At 39.6% G+C, this 17,561-nt stretch overlaps 1 protein-coding gene across 2 annotated transcripts; it reads right to left on the bottom strand.

The window, feature by feature from the left end:
• Positions 1-211: 211 nt before the first annotated feature.
• Positions 212-16,709, bottom strand: PWP2 (PWP2 small subunit processome component). Of its 2 annotated transcripts, XM_018084352.2 has the most exons (21): positions 16,621-16,709; positions 16,382-16,494; positions 15,553-15,647; positions 15,082-15,181; positions 13,945-14,088; positions 13,383-13,518; positions 12,661-12,881; positions 11,634-11,777; positions 10,808-10,878; positions 9,962-10,098; positions 8,681-8,829; positions 7,915-8,062; positions 6,755-6,905; positions 6,224-6,404; positions 5,143-5,290; positions 4,100-4,208; positions 3,604-3,669; positions 3,027-3,245; positions 2,675-2,825; positions 1,482-1,556; positions 212-1,308 (listed from the first exon to the last, which is right to left on the bottom strand). In XM_018084352.2, exons 1-21 carry the CDS (start codon positions 16,636-16,638, stop codon positions 1,149-1,151), a joined length of 2,736 nt encoding a protein of 911 aa, XP_017939841.1. In that variant the 5' UTR covers positions 16,639-16,709; the 3' UTR covers positions 212-1,148. The 2 variants fall into 2 exon arrangements, with proteins under 2 accessions (XP_017939841.1, XP_029820667.1); XM_029964807.1 differs by lacking the exons at positions 15,553-15,647; positions 16,382-16,494; positions 16,621-16,709 and having other exon boundaries at positions 13,945-14,131; positions 15,082-15,177.
• Between the last annotated feature and the right edge of the window lie 852 nt (positions 16,710-17,561).

The following is a 17,561-nucleotide window of genomic DNA, read 5'->3' as shown; positions in this document are numbered from 1 at the left end:
GCTATGTCTTATTTAAGTAGCAAGTGTATCTTTAATTTATACACTGAAATTCTACAAATTGACTGTATGTGTTTGCTGTATATTTTAGACTAATTTTTCTCTTCAGAAGTTTTAATTACCTCTCCTCTACTCCAAAAGTGGAAAGTGACCACAAAATAAATCCAAGAGAACAGAATATGCTGGGGGGAAAAAAAGCAATTCTGGATCATTGTTAATACTTGCAGTCACTTCATTAGCAAAGTCATTTCAACACGTGAGTTGAAAGTTTTACAAGCACAGATACAGTTCTTTGTTATTCAGGATCTCACTGTTGTTATTAGTCAATTTTCCCACCAAGTCACAAAAAACCCCAAGAAAATCAAAATTCCAGATTTTAATGTGCTAATAAACAACATAAAAAACCCCAATAGGATAAGAAAAAGTTTTCATTTGAAACAAACAAACAAACAAACAAACACACATTTGTGTGTAAGAGAATGTAACACATTCTCTTAAAGTTTAAATTACATTATTGAGTTGGCAATGTCCAAACAAATTTTTACTACAGTATCTCAAGGTTCGTAATTAAACCTCTATAAGATTTGTACATCACAGTAAATATTCTCTCATAGTCACTGCTATGGATGTAACATTTATCCTCATTATTGAACCTTCATCAGGTTTGGAAGTTAGAGAACTAAGAAAACTGTTACAGAAATATGTAAATATTAAATCGAAGTAAAACAACATTTAAAACAAGTTGAGAGCAACAGATAGACCTCCAATTAAGAATGCTTTTTAAAAAGGGTAAAAAAAGAAGTCCAATGTATGACAAGACTGCATTACAAAACTCACAATACTTAATGTACAAAGCATTTTTAATAAACTTCTTCCAGTTGTACTTTTAACCTCACTAAGAACACTTATTTTTCCTTGCTTGAAATCAGAAATTATTAAAAAAAAAAAGAAATCAACAAGAAATCAATGCTGTCGAATTTACAGCCAAGGGGTACATGATTTATGCCATGGATGGCACTTTGCCTATCCTACATTTCCATCCATATTGTTGGGAAGAGCTAATAGATGCCACTATGAGGGCCACTCCTTCTCAGTGAATACCACTGCATAAAATACTGCCTTGAGGGTTTTCTCCCTCTCATGCAGAGTAACTAGGAACTCAATTTGTCTTTCTGAACCTCTTGCATAAGATAGTCACTGTCAGAATCCAACTCTTCTTCATCTACTGATGTTTCTTCAGCCAGACGTTTCATGCCCCGCTGTTGCGAAATGGCCAGCGCGTATTTGATGTTGTAGATGTTCCACTCACAGCTGTAAAAATAAACAGGAACATCTCAGAAACAAGACTGCATTCTCCTCCAGAAAAAAAAAAAACCCACCTCTAGAAGAAGACTGCCTCTAATTCTCTAGTTCCAATAACAGGCTATCATCCCCCAAATTACTCCAAGTTTTTGATTTAAAAGTTTAAATGTAACAACACGTACAGTTTTGAAACATCTTCGAAATGACGCTGGATGCTTTTCTGGAGGAACTGAATCATAGGGAGCAGCTTCACTGACCTGGAATGGAGAGAACACACCATTTGCAGTGCAATTTGTTTTTACGTATGGAAATCCTTTTTACAGTCTCAAGATTTTAACAAGCGTACACGTTAACTTTTCAAAGCAAACTTTTAAAGATATACTAAATAAATAAAAGCTCTTTCCTTTTGACTCTTCCCTCAGTAAGGTCAGAGTACTCAACACTAGTAATATAATGTAATAATACAAGTAATACTCGATACAAGTAATGTCAGAAATATCTTTCTCTAATGTCAAACTGTGGCTTGAAGAACTAATTTTGCTTGCTGGTAGCAATGAGAGTTCCTTCCTGGTATTACAATACTTTCTGTACAAGGAAGAGTTTGTTTTACATCATCCTCTTCTACTTGAACAGCAACAAAAGGAGAAACTTCTTCCAGTCATTCCAGTAACTGAAACATTAATACCAACGTTGAAGCAAGGAAAGAGTTACACGATGCACTGGTGTTTAACCTGCAGGACTCCTCATATTATCTCTCACTTAGCCTGTTTTAAATTTGTAAATTTGCCTTATTTTTTTTTCCTAAATGCCTATAAATTCTATACTACGGGTGGGCTAAATATAATTCACAGACCAGGCCCAAGTAGTGGTAGAGAACTATACAGGAAAGGTGAGTACTAACAGCTAAGAGTTCATGCTATAATCACAAGCTTATATATATATATATAAATGCAGTCAGTACCTGCAAATTACCTTTCAGTGACATTTAAGATGCATCACTGTTTAAAAAACTCAATTGTCAAACCTACTATCACTCTTGAAATCTTTATGCGTTTATAGGCTAAGGAAGCTATGCAAAGTTTTATCTATCAGATTTGAAAATGTTTTTGTAGTATCTCTTCACAAATCCAATAACTTATTCCAATTCTATCATACACACTTGTTAGAATCACAGAATCATTTAGGTTGGAAAAGATCTTTAGGATTGTGTTCAAATCATCACTTTTACCATTAGTAAAGAAGTTGTAAAAATTAAATAATTCTAACTGTTGAATATGCATTATCTAGAATGTCAGTAGATGTTAAGTAAACACTGACGGGTTTTAATTTTAATTTTAAAATGCTTGTGAGCATTTAGACTTTCACAAGATCTCACCTTGTTTTCAGTTTCTGTCCATGCAGCATGAGCAACTTATGAGCCCAAATAAGATAGAACTCCAAGTGACAGGAGATCTCAAATGCAGAGGCCAGGAACTCCAATAATTTCTCCACATACAGGTCTGGGAGTGATGAGCAGATAACATCAACTGTGCAAAAAGGGAAAAAAAGCCCATAGACTTCAACAGAATTGAATTACTATTTGGATCATCCCTTTTAGTCTCCAGCTACAGCAAGAAGTCCTTAGGTATGAACTTCCCTGTCCAAGGTCCTTTACACCTCAACTTATTTTGGCTTACACATCTCTGCTTACAGCTAGCTCAGCCAAATTCCATGGAAGATCCACTCACCTTCACTGCTAGGAACAGCCTCTATGACCTCCTGAATTAATTTCTTTTCATTCAGCTTGAAGGCCATGATGATGGCCATTGTGTACTCCTTCCGGCGCAGTGTTTTATGGATGTTGCTGGGTGTGACATCAATATCCAGCTCAAAAGGATCAAAAATCAGTCCAGAGTCCAGTGAATAGATCAGAAGACCTTCTGTGGTGGTGGCTGCCCAGCTTCGTCCTAGAAGAGAAGTAACAATATTTAACAACAAAGCTGAGTTTTCTAGAATGGAAACAGAAGAGTAATGATGAACAGATGAATCATTTGTTTGCAAGAAATGGGTATGATTAAAAGATGCATCTTTGATGGACCTGTCAGCAATGGCAACGCTTGTAAAAAACACCAGCTCAAAGTGACATACACTTAACTTTCCTAATTACCCACTGCATAGGAAACCAGGCTATGAACCTAGCAGCACTACGTTACACCTGCAAAGATCTCCAAGGCATTTGCACTTCATTATTACTCCTCCAAGGCTCTGCTCTTTTGCTTGTTTTATAAGGAATGCAAAAATCCTAAATTAATTGTCGACACTCACCTGTAGGAGAGAATCGCACACAAGTCACTCTTATTTCAGGTTTAAAGTGTCGGTAACTCATGTCACCTAAAAGAGAAGTTTAGAAGTGATTTAATATGTTCACCAAAAGTTCACAGTCTAGTTATCAACTCTAACTATGATATTACCTTTAAATAATGCAGAACAGGGCAAAAATTGGCAGAGTTTAAGACTGGATAAGTCACAGTCCATGTCTGAGAGATCATCCTACAGCTCAAGTGGTGGGACTGAATTTTGCTCTTTAAAAATTAAATGAGGACTGCTGGGTTTCTTATCCAGGAGATCCTGCATCTCCTGTTTCCTGTTGCTTCTACTATGCAAAAGGATCAGCTGAACACTTGTGTGACAGATCCTTGTGTGTAACACCCAGGTAATTGTAATGTTAAAACTGAGCTCCACAAATCAAACCCTTCCTCTCCATGTCAAAGATTTTGGTCCACATAAAACTAGCAACAAGAGAGCAAAGCCAAAGCCATACCTCTCTTTACTCCTGGAAGGGGAATTGCAACACCCTCGTCGCCTCCACCCCCTTCATCAATCAGAGCCAAGCTGCCAAATTCAGTCATTTTTCTCCGATCTAAGTATTCCTAGAAAAACACACAGTTTCCATTCAAAGCACTGAATCTCTTCTCAAACAGTTCAAGCCAGTTTAGAGTGTGGTTTCACACTATTACAATGTTGTTCTACTCCAGAGATGCACTGTTTGTTTCCTCAGCTGCAGCCCTGCTCCTTCTGCCCTTCAGGCTCCATAACTGCACTGTGCTAATGGAAGGCCTGTGTGGTCACATAGCTGTGCAAATGAGATTTTAGGGACCTCCCTGCCCCCCATTTTTAAACATCCATCCCTTCCAGGGTTCTTTTTCAGCTGATATCCTTTTAAGCCATGTGCTGAGCTGCAACAGCACAACTGAGGGCAGTAGAGAACCAAAGTCTGCTTTGCAAAGCACTGTAGTCTAACAAGAATACTTGGAACCACGGTCCCTGGAACAACCATCACTCTTCCAGGTAAGGGGATGTTGAAAAGGTTTACTGGAATTATTTATTTTTGATGATTTTCATCACTTACTTTACTTCTGAAGGAATTTAATTTTGCATTTGGCAATATTCAGAAACAGAGTTCATAAAGGCCAGTGATGTTGTTCTGTCTCCACAATAAAATCCTTCATTTCTTTGCTAACACAAACAACTGGCATCCAGGGAGTTAGTTTAGTACAAAATGTTGAGAATTTAAATTTTCACTACAGTTTTAAGTTTAGTGCCAACTAACTTAGTATGTTGAGAGTTCTGCTCATTTGATATAAACACACCACAGTTTGGCAAAACTGTAGCTAGCTGACTGTCAGGAATTAATTCTGTTTTCTGAAAAATATTTCCTTACCCCTCTCCTCCACACAACCAAGAAAATTAACCCATGCTTAACAAAACACTCATGAATAACACTTAATGAGATGTTATACCAAAACCAAAGTCTTGTGGGGGTGGAGGAATGAAAAAACAAAAAAGACTCAGGTGCTCACATACCTCCATTGCATCTAAAGAATGGTTGCATGAGATTTCAAATTTTTTCATAAGAATCTGTTCCTTGACATTATATATACAGACAAACTTTGACAATCCACCTGCCAGAATAGACTGACCATCTGCTGAGTAACACAGAGTAGTAAAAGACCTGATAAAGAAAAAGAGAAAGTAGTTAAGTTCGCTGTCACATCTGCGCTAAAAGACACGATACAGTGTGAGGACACAAAATAACCACTCCATGTAAAAGTGGAGGTCTTCACTGATACAATATGCACTTAACACACAAAGTCATTTAGCACAAACAAGTCGTTGGTGCTTTACTATGAATCACAAAGAATTTAGAACTTCAGCTTAAGTACTTCTGTTCTACTGATTCTGGGTCCCAGCTCAGTGAATGAGCTCTCAACTACACCTTACACAACACTAAGGATGGTCAGAGGAGCTAAATTAAAAACAATGTTATGACATGATTTAAAGAAAAGGTTGAGAGCTCATCATCAAAAAAATATTTTTTTTTCTTTTCACAAAGTCATTGATTCTTTTTTTAATTTTGAGTGGGAGCAATACGGAAAAAAACAAAGAAAAAAGACCAGAATGAAACATGACTTTTACATTATTCTTTTTGACAGCACATGAATTCAACTTGCCTTTAAACATTACTTCACATGCACAGCAACATGCATAAACCCCACACTGTATTAACATTTTTTTAAAAATGCAGTAGTTTCTGCACACTAATAGTTGCACACTGGTACTTCTGTGACAAGATATTCACTTAAAAACCTATCACATAGCAAATGAACAACTTGTCATGAGAAGTTTGATATTTTGCTGGGAATCCAACTGATAAAAAAAAATACACATGCTCAAAATCATGCTGAGCAGCGGATGAACACAGCAAAAGACAAAAAGGAGACATCCAGACGTCAAGTCAGGCAGTGTTTTAAAATCCAGCATCAGAATCAAAATATCTGAAAAGCAGATACACTCTGAAATCTTCATGGAGAAAACAAATGGAAAGAAACAATTCAAAAACAACCCAGTGTGGCACCCTCTTTTCACTGCAACCCCATGTACATACTTGCCCTTGGCTGCCTGCTTGGCAGTTATTTTATCAAGCTCCTTCCTCCCCATCTGAAGATCGTGCCTTCCCTCAATGGAGCCAGTCTGCACTGCATTTTCATGATCCCAAAATGTTATCTGTCCATTCAGAGCAGCAACTGCCAGCTCCTTGCCATCGGGACGGAAAGCAACGACGAGAACTGCAAAGAATTTAATCAACAGTTAAAAATGCAGTCAGATATTTTTCTAAGAAAATAGCCTAAATTTTTCTAGGATCTTACCTCAACTACCAGAAAAAGCTTAAGAGTAGCAAGTATGACTTTACTTTTTTCATTGAACATACAAATGTTTAGCTAATTATAAAGCTAGAGCTAGTATTAAAATATTTATTGCACTGTTAACCAAGTACTATAGTGAGGTATCTCAACTTTTGGTTTTTATAATTAAGAATGAGTCTGTCTGTATTTGACATGTTCTGTTGTTCATTACTGGAATATTTTAGATAACATTTTTATATTTGATATAAGATGCAAAATGAAATAAAGATTACCATCTGAGTTCATTATTAGTGTCTCCTTAGTTCTCCAGCTGTCTAACATATCCCATAATTTGACTGTTTTATCCCAAGAGGCACTGGCTAGAAGACACTTCATTGGGTTAAAGGACAAACTGCTGATGGGACCTTCATGGCCTGCTAAGACCTAGTAAGAGAATAAAAGGCAACATGGAATTAGGTGAAAGAAACTGAAATTCATGTATTATAGCCATTAAACCATGCCTAACTTGTCAACACATGCTTGAGATCACTTTTGAACATGTGGCATGATACACACCAGTGATTCTAAACTTTTTATTTTCACAATACAGACACTGTATTTCCACTATATAGATACCTACAACTACTCCTATGCACAAGTAGCCTCTTTAGAGACCAAGACTTAGGAATGCAGTGTGCTATTTCAACCCCTCTTATCAGAACAATCAGAACCACTGTGAAAAAGCAAATCATTGCTCTGAGAATTTGTATCCACTGCAGTTGAAAACACTACAGAAAAAACACTAATAAAAACTGTGAGTAAGAGTAACACGTATTTTTATGTCATGGAGCTCCTACTCCTCTCAAAAGAAATCAAGGAAAGAAACTGAACCCAAAACTCTGGAGATCCAGTCAAGTATATACTGAGTTGTTACAGTGATCTGTATGCGATGGCTGTGCCAAATTAAATACATGAACTTTTGAGCTCTTCTACTCGTACAAGATGTACAATAATGCTTAAGAACTGAAACAATAAAAACCTTCTAAAAAAAAATAGCACCCCTGCTCTGCTCCAGCAAAACCCTCCATGAAATCTGTATTGGTCTTAACACAGCACCTACAATTTCTCCATTACCTGCAGAAAATATGTAGAAAAGAACATCTCTGAACAACTACTGGAGGGAAAGACTCTTATGCCCACTTTTTAGCTCAGCAATACTGGTGTTACCTTACCAGCTAGAAAGAGCTCATTACTCAAAAATTCTAAAAACTATTTCACAGACAAATTCAAGGTAGTCTCCATGCAATAAATAAAAGAAACATGCTGAGAGAAACATAGTGCAGTTCCAGTTTTTGAATGTAACAAAACCACTTCGTGTTGTATTGAAACCCTCCGATTAATCCCAAATTGATACTGTGTTAAATTCAAGCCCTCCAACATTGTAGGTCCTTACATCCAGCAGCCTCCCACTCTGCATTGACCAGATGAATATTTCAAAGGAATCCTGGGAACCAGCTGACACAATCTCCCCACTGGAGTCCACAGCCAAACAAGAGAACTGACTCGGTCGTGGAGACGTGAAGGTGCGGAAATTGCGGTACCTGTTGTAGGTGTGAAAATAAATCATGAGGACACTTTAGGTAGATTTAAAGGTATGTTTTACAAACTTATTTAAAGTAGGATTTCGTTTTATTTGTAAACTCTTTCAAGCTATCTACAGAAAAAATATTCTGTGTATAAAATTAGATGTGACGCCTCAGCACAATTCCAAGATTCAAAGTAGTATTAAAAACTCTGCAGAAATAGGAGCCAAAAATAATCAAAGAGAAGAGCTCTCTTCTATTAAATAGTGTATGTCTATTTTTGTGAGAAAATATGGGCTTGCTTACACATCCAGCTCTGTGCACAGTGGTATTATAACAGCTCAACTGCGGCAGGTGTTCAGTTAGTTAAGTGCCTTCTCCTCGTTTGAGTAGAGCCAGACAATGATCCTACTGGATTTCCAGCTTCCCTGAGAAAAGTTCTTCCAGAATTTTCTTTACAGAAACTGGATGGAGCGACAGGATTCCTAATTACCATCTAAATTTAAATCAAAGGCTGAACCAAAACTCAACAAGGCAGTACTCACATCAAACAAGCAATTAGCAGTTTGCTGTATTTTGGGGGGGAGGTGAAAGCTGAAGACTAAATGGCACACAAAAGCTTTTATGAAGAGTTACCTGTGCAGATCAAAGGCACGCACTGTTCCATCAAGGGAAGCACTCAAAACAACATAACCAGTGGAAGTAAAAGTTACAGCAGTTACACCACTGGTGTGTTCTGTAAACGTGACAAAACAAAAGCTGCTTGAAGTGTTCCACACTTTCACCTGCAAGAGAGACAAGAAAAGACTTCTTAGAATCTCCATCATCGGTTCAGAGAGACAATTAAGGTAAGGCAGCAGAAGAGTAAAGAAAAACTAGTTCTAGAACTCTACAACAGCATAAAAAACTTTCAATATTATCAGTAAGGAATCCCGTGGAAGTGAAGTAAACAGGCCACAGCTTAACTTTAAACTGCTAAAGACACATTTGCTACATGAAAATCTAAGAGGAGATAGACAAAAAAAGAACTGAAACGAAGTTAGTTTTCAAGGAGAGCTGTAACACTTGTGAGCATCCTGAGCTTCCAAGCTTTGTACTGCCATGGATAAGACAAGTGTCAAATTCAAAACCAACTGTGAAGCCATCACAGAAGCTACAACTGAGATGATATTTCAGTTGGGCTTTTTCCCTGAACAAAAACATTATGTATTTAGCTTTCTGCAGGTTGAGACTTCTGGGGTTTGGCCAGTTTTGAACCTGAACGGCAGAAGCCATGAAGTGGCAGATCTTTTTCTGACACTGAAAAAGTATGGACTGGAAATCAGCTGCTATTGTTGTTCCACTTAAGTGCCAAGACACTGTGGGTTTGCTCTACAAAATATCTTTTAAAAAAATAAAAAAGTACCAGTACTCAAAGCATATGATTTCACTTCAAGTCACCCATAAGAAAGTAATTTTTTTTTAACAACAAGGTGCTGGAACGGTGCATTTTTAAAAAGTTGCACTTAAATAATCTGAAATTAATTTCATATCACAAACAATTAACAGGGTATGAATTGGGGTGACTGAAGTTCTTCAACCTAAAGTATCATGGAACCACCATGAGCATACATGAATCAATATTTGACGAATTAGACATTTTGGTGTTTATGGTGAGTGGACCTGTAATAATTAAAAAAAAAAACTGCTAAAAAAGCATAAGTGATACAATTTGCTGACACTAGTAATAATAAATCAAATATACATGCTCTAGAGAGAAAAACAAAAACATTTAAGAAGTGATGATGGAAAAGCATTATATTAAGAAAAGTATGTATCAATTACAGTAATAGAGCTTTTGACACGAAAAGGAAAGTCAAGCTGCTTACTATGTTATTAACACTTCAGTTCATATTCCAGCAATACTTCCCCACTTACTTTCCCATCCTCCCCTCCAGTCACTATGTACTGTCCATCTGGAGAATATGCCAAGGAAACCATGCTGTTGAAATGTCCCTGCTGCTTCAGCACATAGGATTCACTTTGCCATTCCCACACCAGGAGCTGACCCAAACCTGTAAGAACAGCAGAAGGATTGACCAGATTTAGGAATACAATGACCCTGAAAATGCAAGTCACAAAACACACAATGGCAAGCAATGTAAAAAAAAAACCCAAAAGATTGCTGCAGACAGATTGCACTCTGCATTTTTCAATCCTAATAAAAGCCCTTTCTCTATTATAACTTCAAGGCAACTTTCCTCAACAACCAGGAGCTGTTACTTGGATTAATGTTCTCAATACTACAGCAGCAATGCTATCAACCAGCTGATAAATGAGCTGGAAAGAAAAGCAGGGCTGCATAAAAAGGGTATGGTCTTGGTTTCCATGCAAATCATTATGGACTGGGTGGGAACATTGGAACATCCAGGCAGGTTTGTAATACAGGATGTGCAGCAAGTGGCAAAGGAAAATAGACTGGCCCAGAATGAAAGCATATTATAAACTACAAGGGGTATGGGCTTTACCCTAACTCTGATAGGGTTTTCATATATGAAACGTGTATTTTTTCCTTTGTCAACAAAATATTTTCCTGAGTCACAAGAGTTCTGTGAGGAGAGATTGATTAGGGATACTTGTTTTACTCTATCTAGTTATGAGAACATAAATTATTAACAAAACTTTAACATTTGGAGTCAAGATGAGTCAAGAGGAATTTGGGTTTGCACACCCACCATATTCCTCATTTTTCCATGAACAGAGACCCCAAAAAATTTGACAAACCTGAACATCCAAAGGCAATCCAGTCCCCAGTGCAGTTGATGGAAATAGAAGCTATCCTTTGGTCTGAAATACTGAAGTACAAGAAATACCCAGTAAACAAACTTGTGTTTTCACATCTTGTGCAATAAAACTTCAAGTCTAATGTTTATTATCTCTCTTCAAGCAAGTTGTTTGATTGCTTTACTGAACTTCTGTACCACTGTAACATCAAAAGCCTCGTACAAGTTCCTTTTTTTTTTTGTTGTACTCAAAACCACCAAACAGACATTACTGCCTTATTTGGAATGAAGACAGAGTATCTGCATCCCAAAGATGTGCTTGCCAGCACAGAGCACAACTCCCCACATGTAAGAAAAAAAAGGTTTTTTTGAACATGGAAATTCTTTAGCTGGCATCCTACGGCCGGGGAAAAGAATTATGATTTTATTTTTCAACTTAAGGACAATTTACAGAAAATTTTACACATGCAGAACTTTTTTTTTCAGCTACTGTTTTCTACAGAGAAACTGAAAACATGAAAGTCCACATGGCTGAAGAAATCTACAGCCAGTAACTAGGAACTTCTGAGTAGTTTTCTCATTCAGACCCTGCTTTTCCATAATGACCTATGGAATTATGGTATTTATTACATACATTTACAATTCTGCCTTTCTACACATAACACTACTAAATAGATACTCATGTTTTAAGATTTTTGTGCTGTGTTTATTCATCCTTCACTATTAAACATGGTGTGTACTCAGTCAAACAAACAAGAAATTCCCCCAGAAACCATACACCTCCCACCCCAAATCAAGCTAGAAACAGTGATAACCCCATACCTCACCTCAAGGAGTGGATCAGATTGAAATCTGGAAGCTCGTGGAGGTGAAAGATTCCAGAGGCAAAACCAGTGACTAAAAGGTGTGTTTTCTTGTGATAGGCTGCAGATGTCAGGTTATTAAAATCTCCCTCTTTATTGAAAAAATATCTGACATCAAAGAAATAAGAAAGAAGCAAGGTGAATGCAAAAGAAAATTATGCTGTTAGAGCTGCCAAATATTTTGATCAAGGTGTCTGTCCTATAATAAAGCTGAAAAGCAGGAGTTCCAGAAATTGCTAAATATATGTACTTTATAAAATATACTTAAAAAATACGTACTTTACAAAGCTAGTGAAAGCTAATTCTCTTCTTTTCTCAATGTTCACAGCTGATACAGCAATCTGATAATCAGAAGTGACACCTCATCACGTGCAATGGAAAGGATTAAAAGTTAACCCTAAAGGAACTGTCCTTTTGATCATCTAATGCCCATATGGATGGCTCCCATGAATCCACTGGTCATCCTTCTGTATGTGAGTCCTCTTACATAGTATACTTCAAATTCCTTCAGTTTGGAAGTTCACTAAGGCTAACTCAAACCTGGATTGGGGTTTATACCTCCTTTATACCTCCTTCACAGTCAGGGAGACTGAGAACACTAAAGTTTATCAAATGTTGCTGTCACCCCCTGTAAGTCAAGCAATCCCTTCTTGCAAGAAATCAAAGCCTCTAGACTTGGAGGGTACTGTAATAAAGATCTCATTACACTTCTTGGGTTTCAAACAATAACAGTACACTACATGTCAGTATTTCTTATATTATTGAAATTGCAGAACTTGTTGTTCTGAAGGTGGAAGGTATTGCCCTTCATATAATCAAGGTAAGACAAACAGGTGTTCTACCAGAACTATTTAGAATGGGACCTACAGGAAATTTTTTAAATCCTGGGCAGTTTTATTCTGCTTTGAATGAGTGATAACAGCTGAAAGAAGAGCCCTATATAGTAAATCCCCACGACAAATCTGACTGTGGAAAACTGGAAACCACTTACTTTGCGACACGTGAATATTTAACCTTATTTCTAGTCTCCTGTTCACTTGGATTGGCTTTTCCGTGGATTTCTTCACCCTTTGGCTCTTCAAGCAACTCTTCATCATTTTCTCCTGCATCCTCTTCCTTAGCTGCATCTTTTGGGGGCATGGGCTTCAAGCCATCAAGCTCTGTGTCACACTGCCACACACAGAGAGCTGCATCCTGGCTAATTGTGTACAGCTAGAACACAAACACATGATTATTGTCCAACACCTCAGCTTTGTGCTCTACTGTTAATATAGACCTGCAGAAGGGTTAGCAAGTGTGCACTCTGTTGTTAGGATAACACATTACTTAGCCCTCTTAGAATCTGAAGTGTTTTGATCTGGAAATTTCACTTCTCCTGAGAACCAGTGATTTACTTTACATGTTCTCAAAAATTTTTTGCAAGGACCAAAGGTAATTTGATTACCGGGTAACATTACAGTTAAATAATTTTTTCATGTTTAAAACTATAATATTTTAGGGGAGCAATTTTCAATAGCTTACTCACAGTCTAAAGTTTATTTTTTAAAATATCCATGGAACTGTAAACTCCCAATCACAGCAGAGGAGCCAAGAGACATATTGCTTATGCACTTTCTAAATTCTGAGATATTGTCAAAATAGTCATCTACAGGTAAGGCTGTGCTTCAACTATTTAAGTATTAAAATTTAAGAATGTTGTGTGATTATACGTACATCTAGACTGTTCTCTTCAAAAAAGCAGGCTACAATTACATCCTTATGCCCCCCAAGTGAGTAGTAGATCAAGTTTGCCCATCGTTCTGCTCCAAACACCCACGTAGACATGTCCTTGCTTCCTACTGCAAAACATCTTAAAAAAAAAAAAAAAAAGGCAGTTTGAATTAGAACACTGGTTTGAAAAACTTTTCACTGGGTGGTGAATGTTCTGAGCACAAAGACACCAGTCACCACTCCAAAAGTAATTTTACACACAACAGAGTTGTAAACTGAGGTTGGTGAGTGCAGCAAAAGTAGAAGGGGTTAAATACATTCAAAATGTCAACCATGCTCACATTCCTAAGACACGTTCCTTTTATGGATTACTAGGCAAGAATCCCTTGTAGATCCCCAGTACATGCATATTTTATACTTTCTAGTCTGCCTAATTATATTTTTCAATTCAAGACAGAGTTTTTAAAGCTAGTACAATACTTAATAGGAAAGAAAATGGATTGTAACATGCATACAAATATTAACAACGTGTGCAGGTAGACAGTGCTTTAGTTTAACAACTCACTTGGAATCATCAGTCCAGTCAATACAAGTTGTTTCATCATATGGACCATAGTAGGTTTTGTCCAGAACAAATGCATTGAATTCTCGTTTCTTCCCAGGAGCATGGTACAGGTAAGCAAGGTTGTCTTTTGTAATCACAAATTTCCTGTCATGTGGGGGGGGAGGGGGAAGCATAATTGCACACAAAGCTGTTAAATCAAACGAACTGTTCAGTACAGACTGCAACACAACGAAACAAAATGTTAAAAAGGCTCCTGCACTACTGAAACAATAAAAAGGGATTGCTTCTGGATGAAAAATATTTTCAGATTGATATTATCCCCCAGATTATGCACTATAAAAGAGAAAACCTTCAGTAAAAATCACTTAAGGTGAATAGTCAAATATTTATTCTGCAATTCTCATAAAAGAAGGAAAAATTCGAACACTTAAAACAGGATATTCTATTTCAACCTCTCTTCACCTCCATACATTGGCCACTTCCAGAAACACAAAACATGTGCACCCACACCTGTTACATATATCCTTTGATATGGTCCTCTGTACAGCATAATTCCCCAAGGTGGAACTGTGATTCCAACTTTCAAGCGAAACCTCATTCAAGATCCCTCTAAGTCAATCCCAGTGAGGAAAGTTGCTGAAGGGGGAGCTTCACACTTTTTCCTCTCACCCTTCTGATGCTTCTAACATTCATGTCACCACAATTTGGACCCATGACCACACAGTTAAAAGACAAAGGGTGTGAAAAGAAACACCAAATTCAGAGAACTGCCTCTTCCAGTAGTGCAGTTGTCTTAGACCAACCCAAGGCAGCACTGAAAATGCAACCCCACAACTGCCAGCTGATTGTCCCCACTGTGGGCTCTTTCACCTCACCTACAATATAAAATGCAGTCAAAACTCACAGCAAATCTGTGTTTATAAAAGTCCCAACACAAACAGCATCTATGACAGGCAACGCTCCTCCAGTATCTGTTTCCAGGGCTTTGCTTTTCCTCTTTTCTTCCCTCTCAACTTTACAGATAAAATCTACCTTACACTGATTAATAAGTATTGCCCCCAGAATGCCTTCATAATCTCAACTGGTTTATGGGGTAATTTCTACTGTTTTGTTCTAAAGCATGCACTCTTTACTTACTTGCCGTCAGGGGAGAACTTGACACTGTGAACTGGCTTGTGAAAATAAAACTGATGTATCACACATTTACCAATCAAACTGACAAGCAAGGCAGCTCCCTCTGTAAGGGCAGAAAAAGAAGGGTCATGAAAATAATCAAGTTCCCAAAGAAAACATACTCCTAGCAAGCTTAGTTTCTTTCCTTAAAGGAGAAGGGGTAAAGTACCTCCTCAGAAATTTTTCAAGACAGTGTGCTTAGTATTATTAAGAAGAAAAATACAAAACAACCATACATTACCTAAATTCTGTAAAAAGTTCTTTTTAAGTTCAGTAATTAAAGAACTCTTCCCCAAAAGTTCCAACATAACTTTTAAAGCAGAGCACTTCTAACCTGTGCTAAGGTTGAATACCTAGCAACACAGATTTTCCTCTCTCAAGGCTGAATTTTCACTTCATTCTCTTATAAAGCAAATGTCTCCTTTGTGAAAGTACCTTCATCAATCAGAATTGCAAGAGTTCCATCTGGAGAGAGCCCCACGCACACAATATTAAGCCGTGTAGCCAAAGGAAATGTCTCACACTTGTTACTACAAAAAAAAAAAGATGACACAGTAAATTTGTGACAAGGATGTAGAAAGAGCAGTCATCTTCAGTATCAGTGAAATATGGTCTGATACCTATGATAAAGCTACAGAATCAACTCAGATGTAGAACTTTCATTAGCTGTCAAAATTCCATGAACACTGATTATATGGTTGTTCTGTGCAGGACCAGGAGTTGGACTCAATGACCCTCAGGGTTCCCTTCCAACTCGGGATATTCTACGAACAGGCTGCTAACTGGAATATCGGCATAAGGAGAATCAACCACAACCCTGGCACACAGGAAAGGCCGATGACACTCTAAGCTTTGCCGTATACAAGAGAGCACAAACAGAAGCACATAAGGAAACCACACCACTAAATCCAACGCAAACTGTTTTTTCCCCTCTTTGTTTCTAAAACACACCTTTACATGCTTCTTACGCTATTCTCCCCACGCAACACCCCGACAGGTATTCCACCAGGCACATAACCTTTTAACGCCAAGCCGGGATATTCTGGAAGGCCGAGCATCCCGGAGAGCCCCAGCCCACGACAGAGGGATGCGGGAGCCGGCGGTGCGGGAGCACCATGGACAAGGCGGCCTCGGGTCGGGCTCCACAACCTCCTCAGAGCGTTATTCCCCCCGAAATCCCGGTGCTGGCCCTTCCCCGCCCCTCCCAGCCCTGTCGGAGGGGGCCGAGGGGGAGGGAAGCGGCGGGGGCTGGGGGCTCACTCACTTCTTGAGGTCGAAGAGGGAGACCCTGTTGCCGACGGGGCTGAGGAGGGAGTTTCCATCGCGGGTGAAGCTGAGGTTCCCGCGGCGGTACACGGTGCCCAGCAGGCCGGAGAACTGCGCGGGGAGGAAGGGGAACGGTGAGCGGGGCAGGGGAGAAGGGGAGCAGGGGGGAGAGGAGCAGGGGGCAAGGGGAGCATAGGGGAAGGGGAGCAGGGGACGCCGAACCGCGGCCGCACTCACCCGGTAGGCGAAGCGCATGGCGGACACACGTGTGGAGGCAGCGCCGGGCCCGCGGAACTGCGGCCGGGAAGGGGCGGGAGGAGGGATTGGGGATCCCGCACATGCGCCCGGGGAGGCGGCGGGGCGAGCCGGGGAAGGGTAGGTGGGGGAAGGTGCTGAGGGGGCTTCCGCCCTGCGGGTCGGGATTAAACCCGGTCGGTAGCGCTGGACTGGACCGCAGCGGGTCGTCTGGTCCCACCTCCCTGCTCAAGGGCCACCTTGGCACGGGATTGTGTCCAGACGGCTCTGGAGTGTCTCCAGTGGGGGAGACTCCACACCCTCCCTGGGCAACCTGTTCCAGTGCTCGGTCACTGCACAGGAAAGGAGTTCTTCCTCACGTTTAAGTGGAAATTCCTGTGCGTTAGTTTCTGCCCATTGCCTCTTGTTGGCGTCCCTGAGATATTGCCTGTTCTTCTCTAGGTTGGCACCCCTGAGAAGATCCGTCTTCTGACACCGTCCCTGTAGATATTTGTGCACGTTAATGAGGTCCCCTCGGTCTCCCCTTCTCCATCCGCAGACGCCGCCTCTCCCCCCACAGCCGCTCCCGTCCCTCCCCAGGACGGTGTTGTCACTGTTACGACCCAGCAGGATAACTCTGGTTCTTGTTAATAAATCCCTCGGGGTCACTGCAGGACCTGGGCCTGTTCAGCCTAGAGAAGAGAAGACTGAGAGGGGATCTCATCAACGCCTACAAATATCACGAAGGTGGATGTCGGAGGATGGTGCCAGACCCTTTTCAGTGGTGCCCAGGGACAGCACAAGAAGCGTCAGCCATTAACTAAAACGCAAGAAGTTCCACCTCAACACGAGGAAGAATGTTTTCCCGGTTAAGGGTGAAGAGCACTAGAACAGGCTGCCCAGGGTGGGCATGGGTTCTCCCTCTCTGGAGACATTCCAAACCC

The sequence above is a fragment of the Manacus vitellinus genome, unplaced genomic scaffold, assembly GCF_001715985.3.
Source record: "Manacus vitellinus isolate BGI_N305 unplaced genomic scaffold, ASM171598v3 scaffold_7_pilon, whole genome shotgun sequence".
In the NCBI taxonomy this organism is placed as follows: Eukaryota; Metazoa; Chordata; class Aves; order Passeriformes; family Pipridae; genus Manacus; species Manacus vitellinus.
This window is presented reverse-complemented; position numbering and strand designations above follow the sequence as displayed.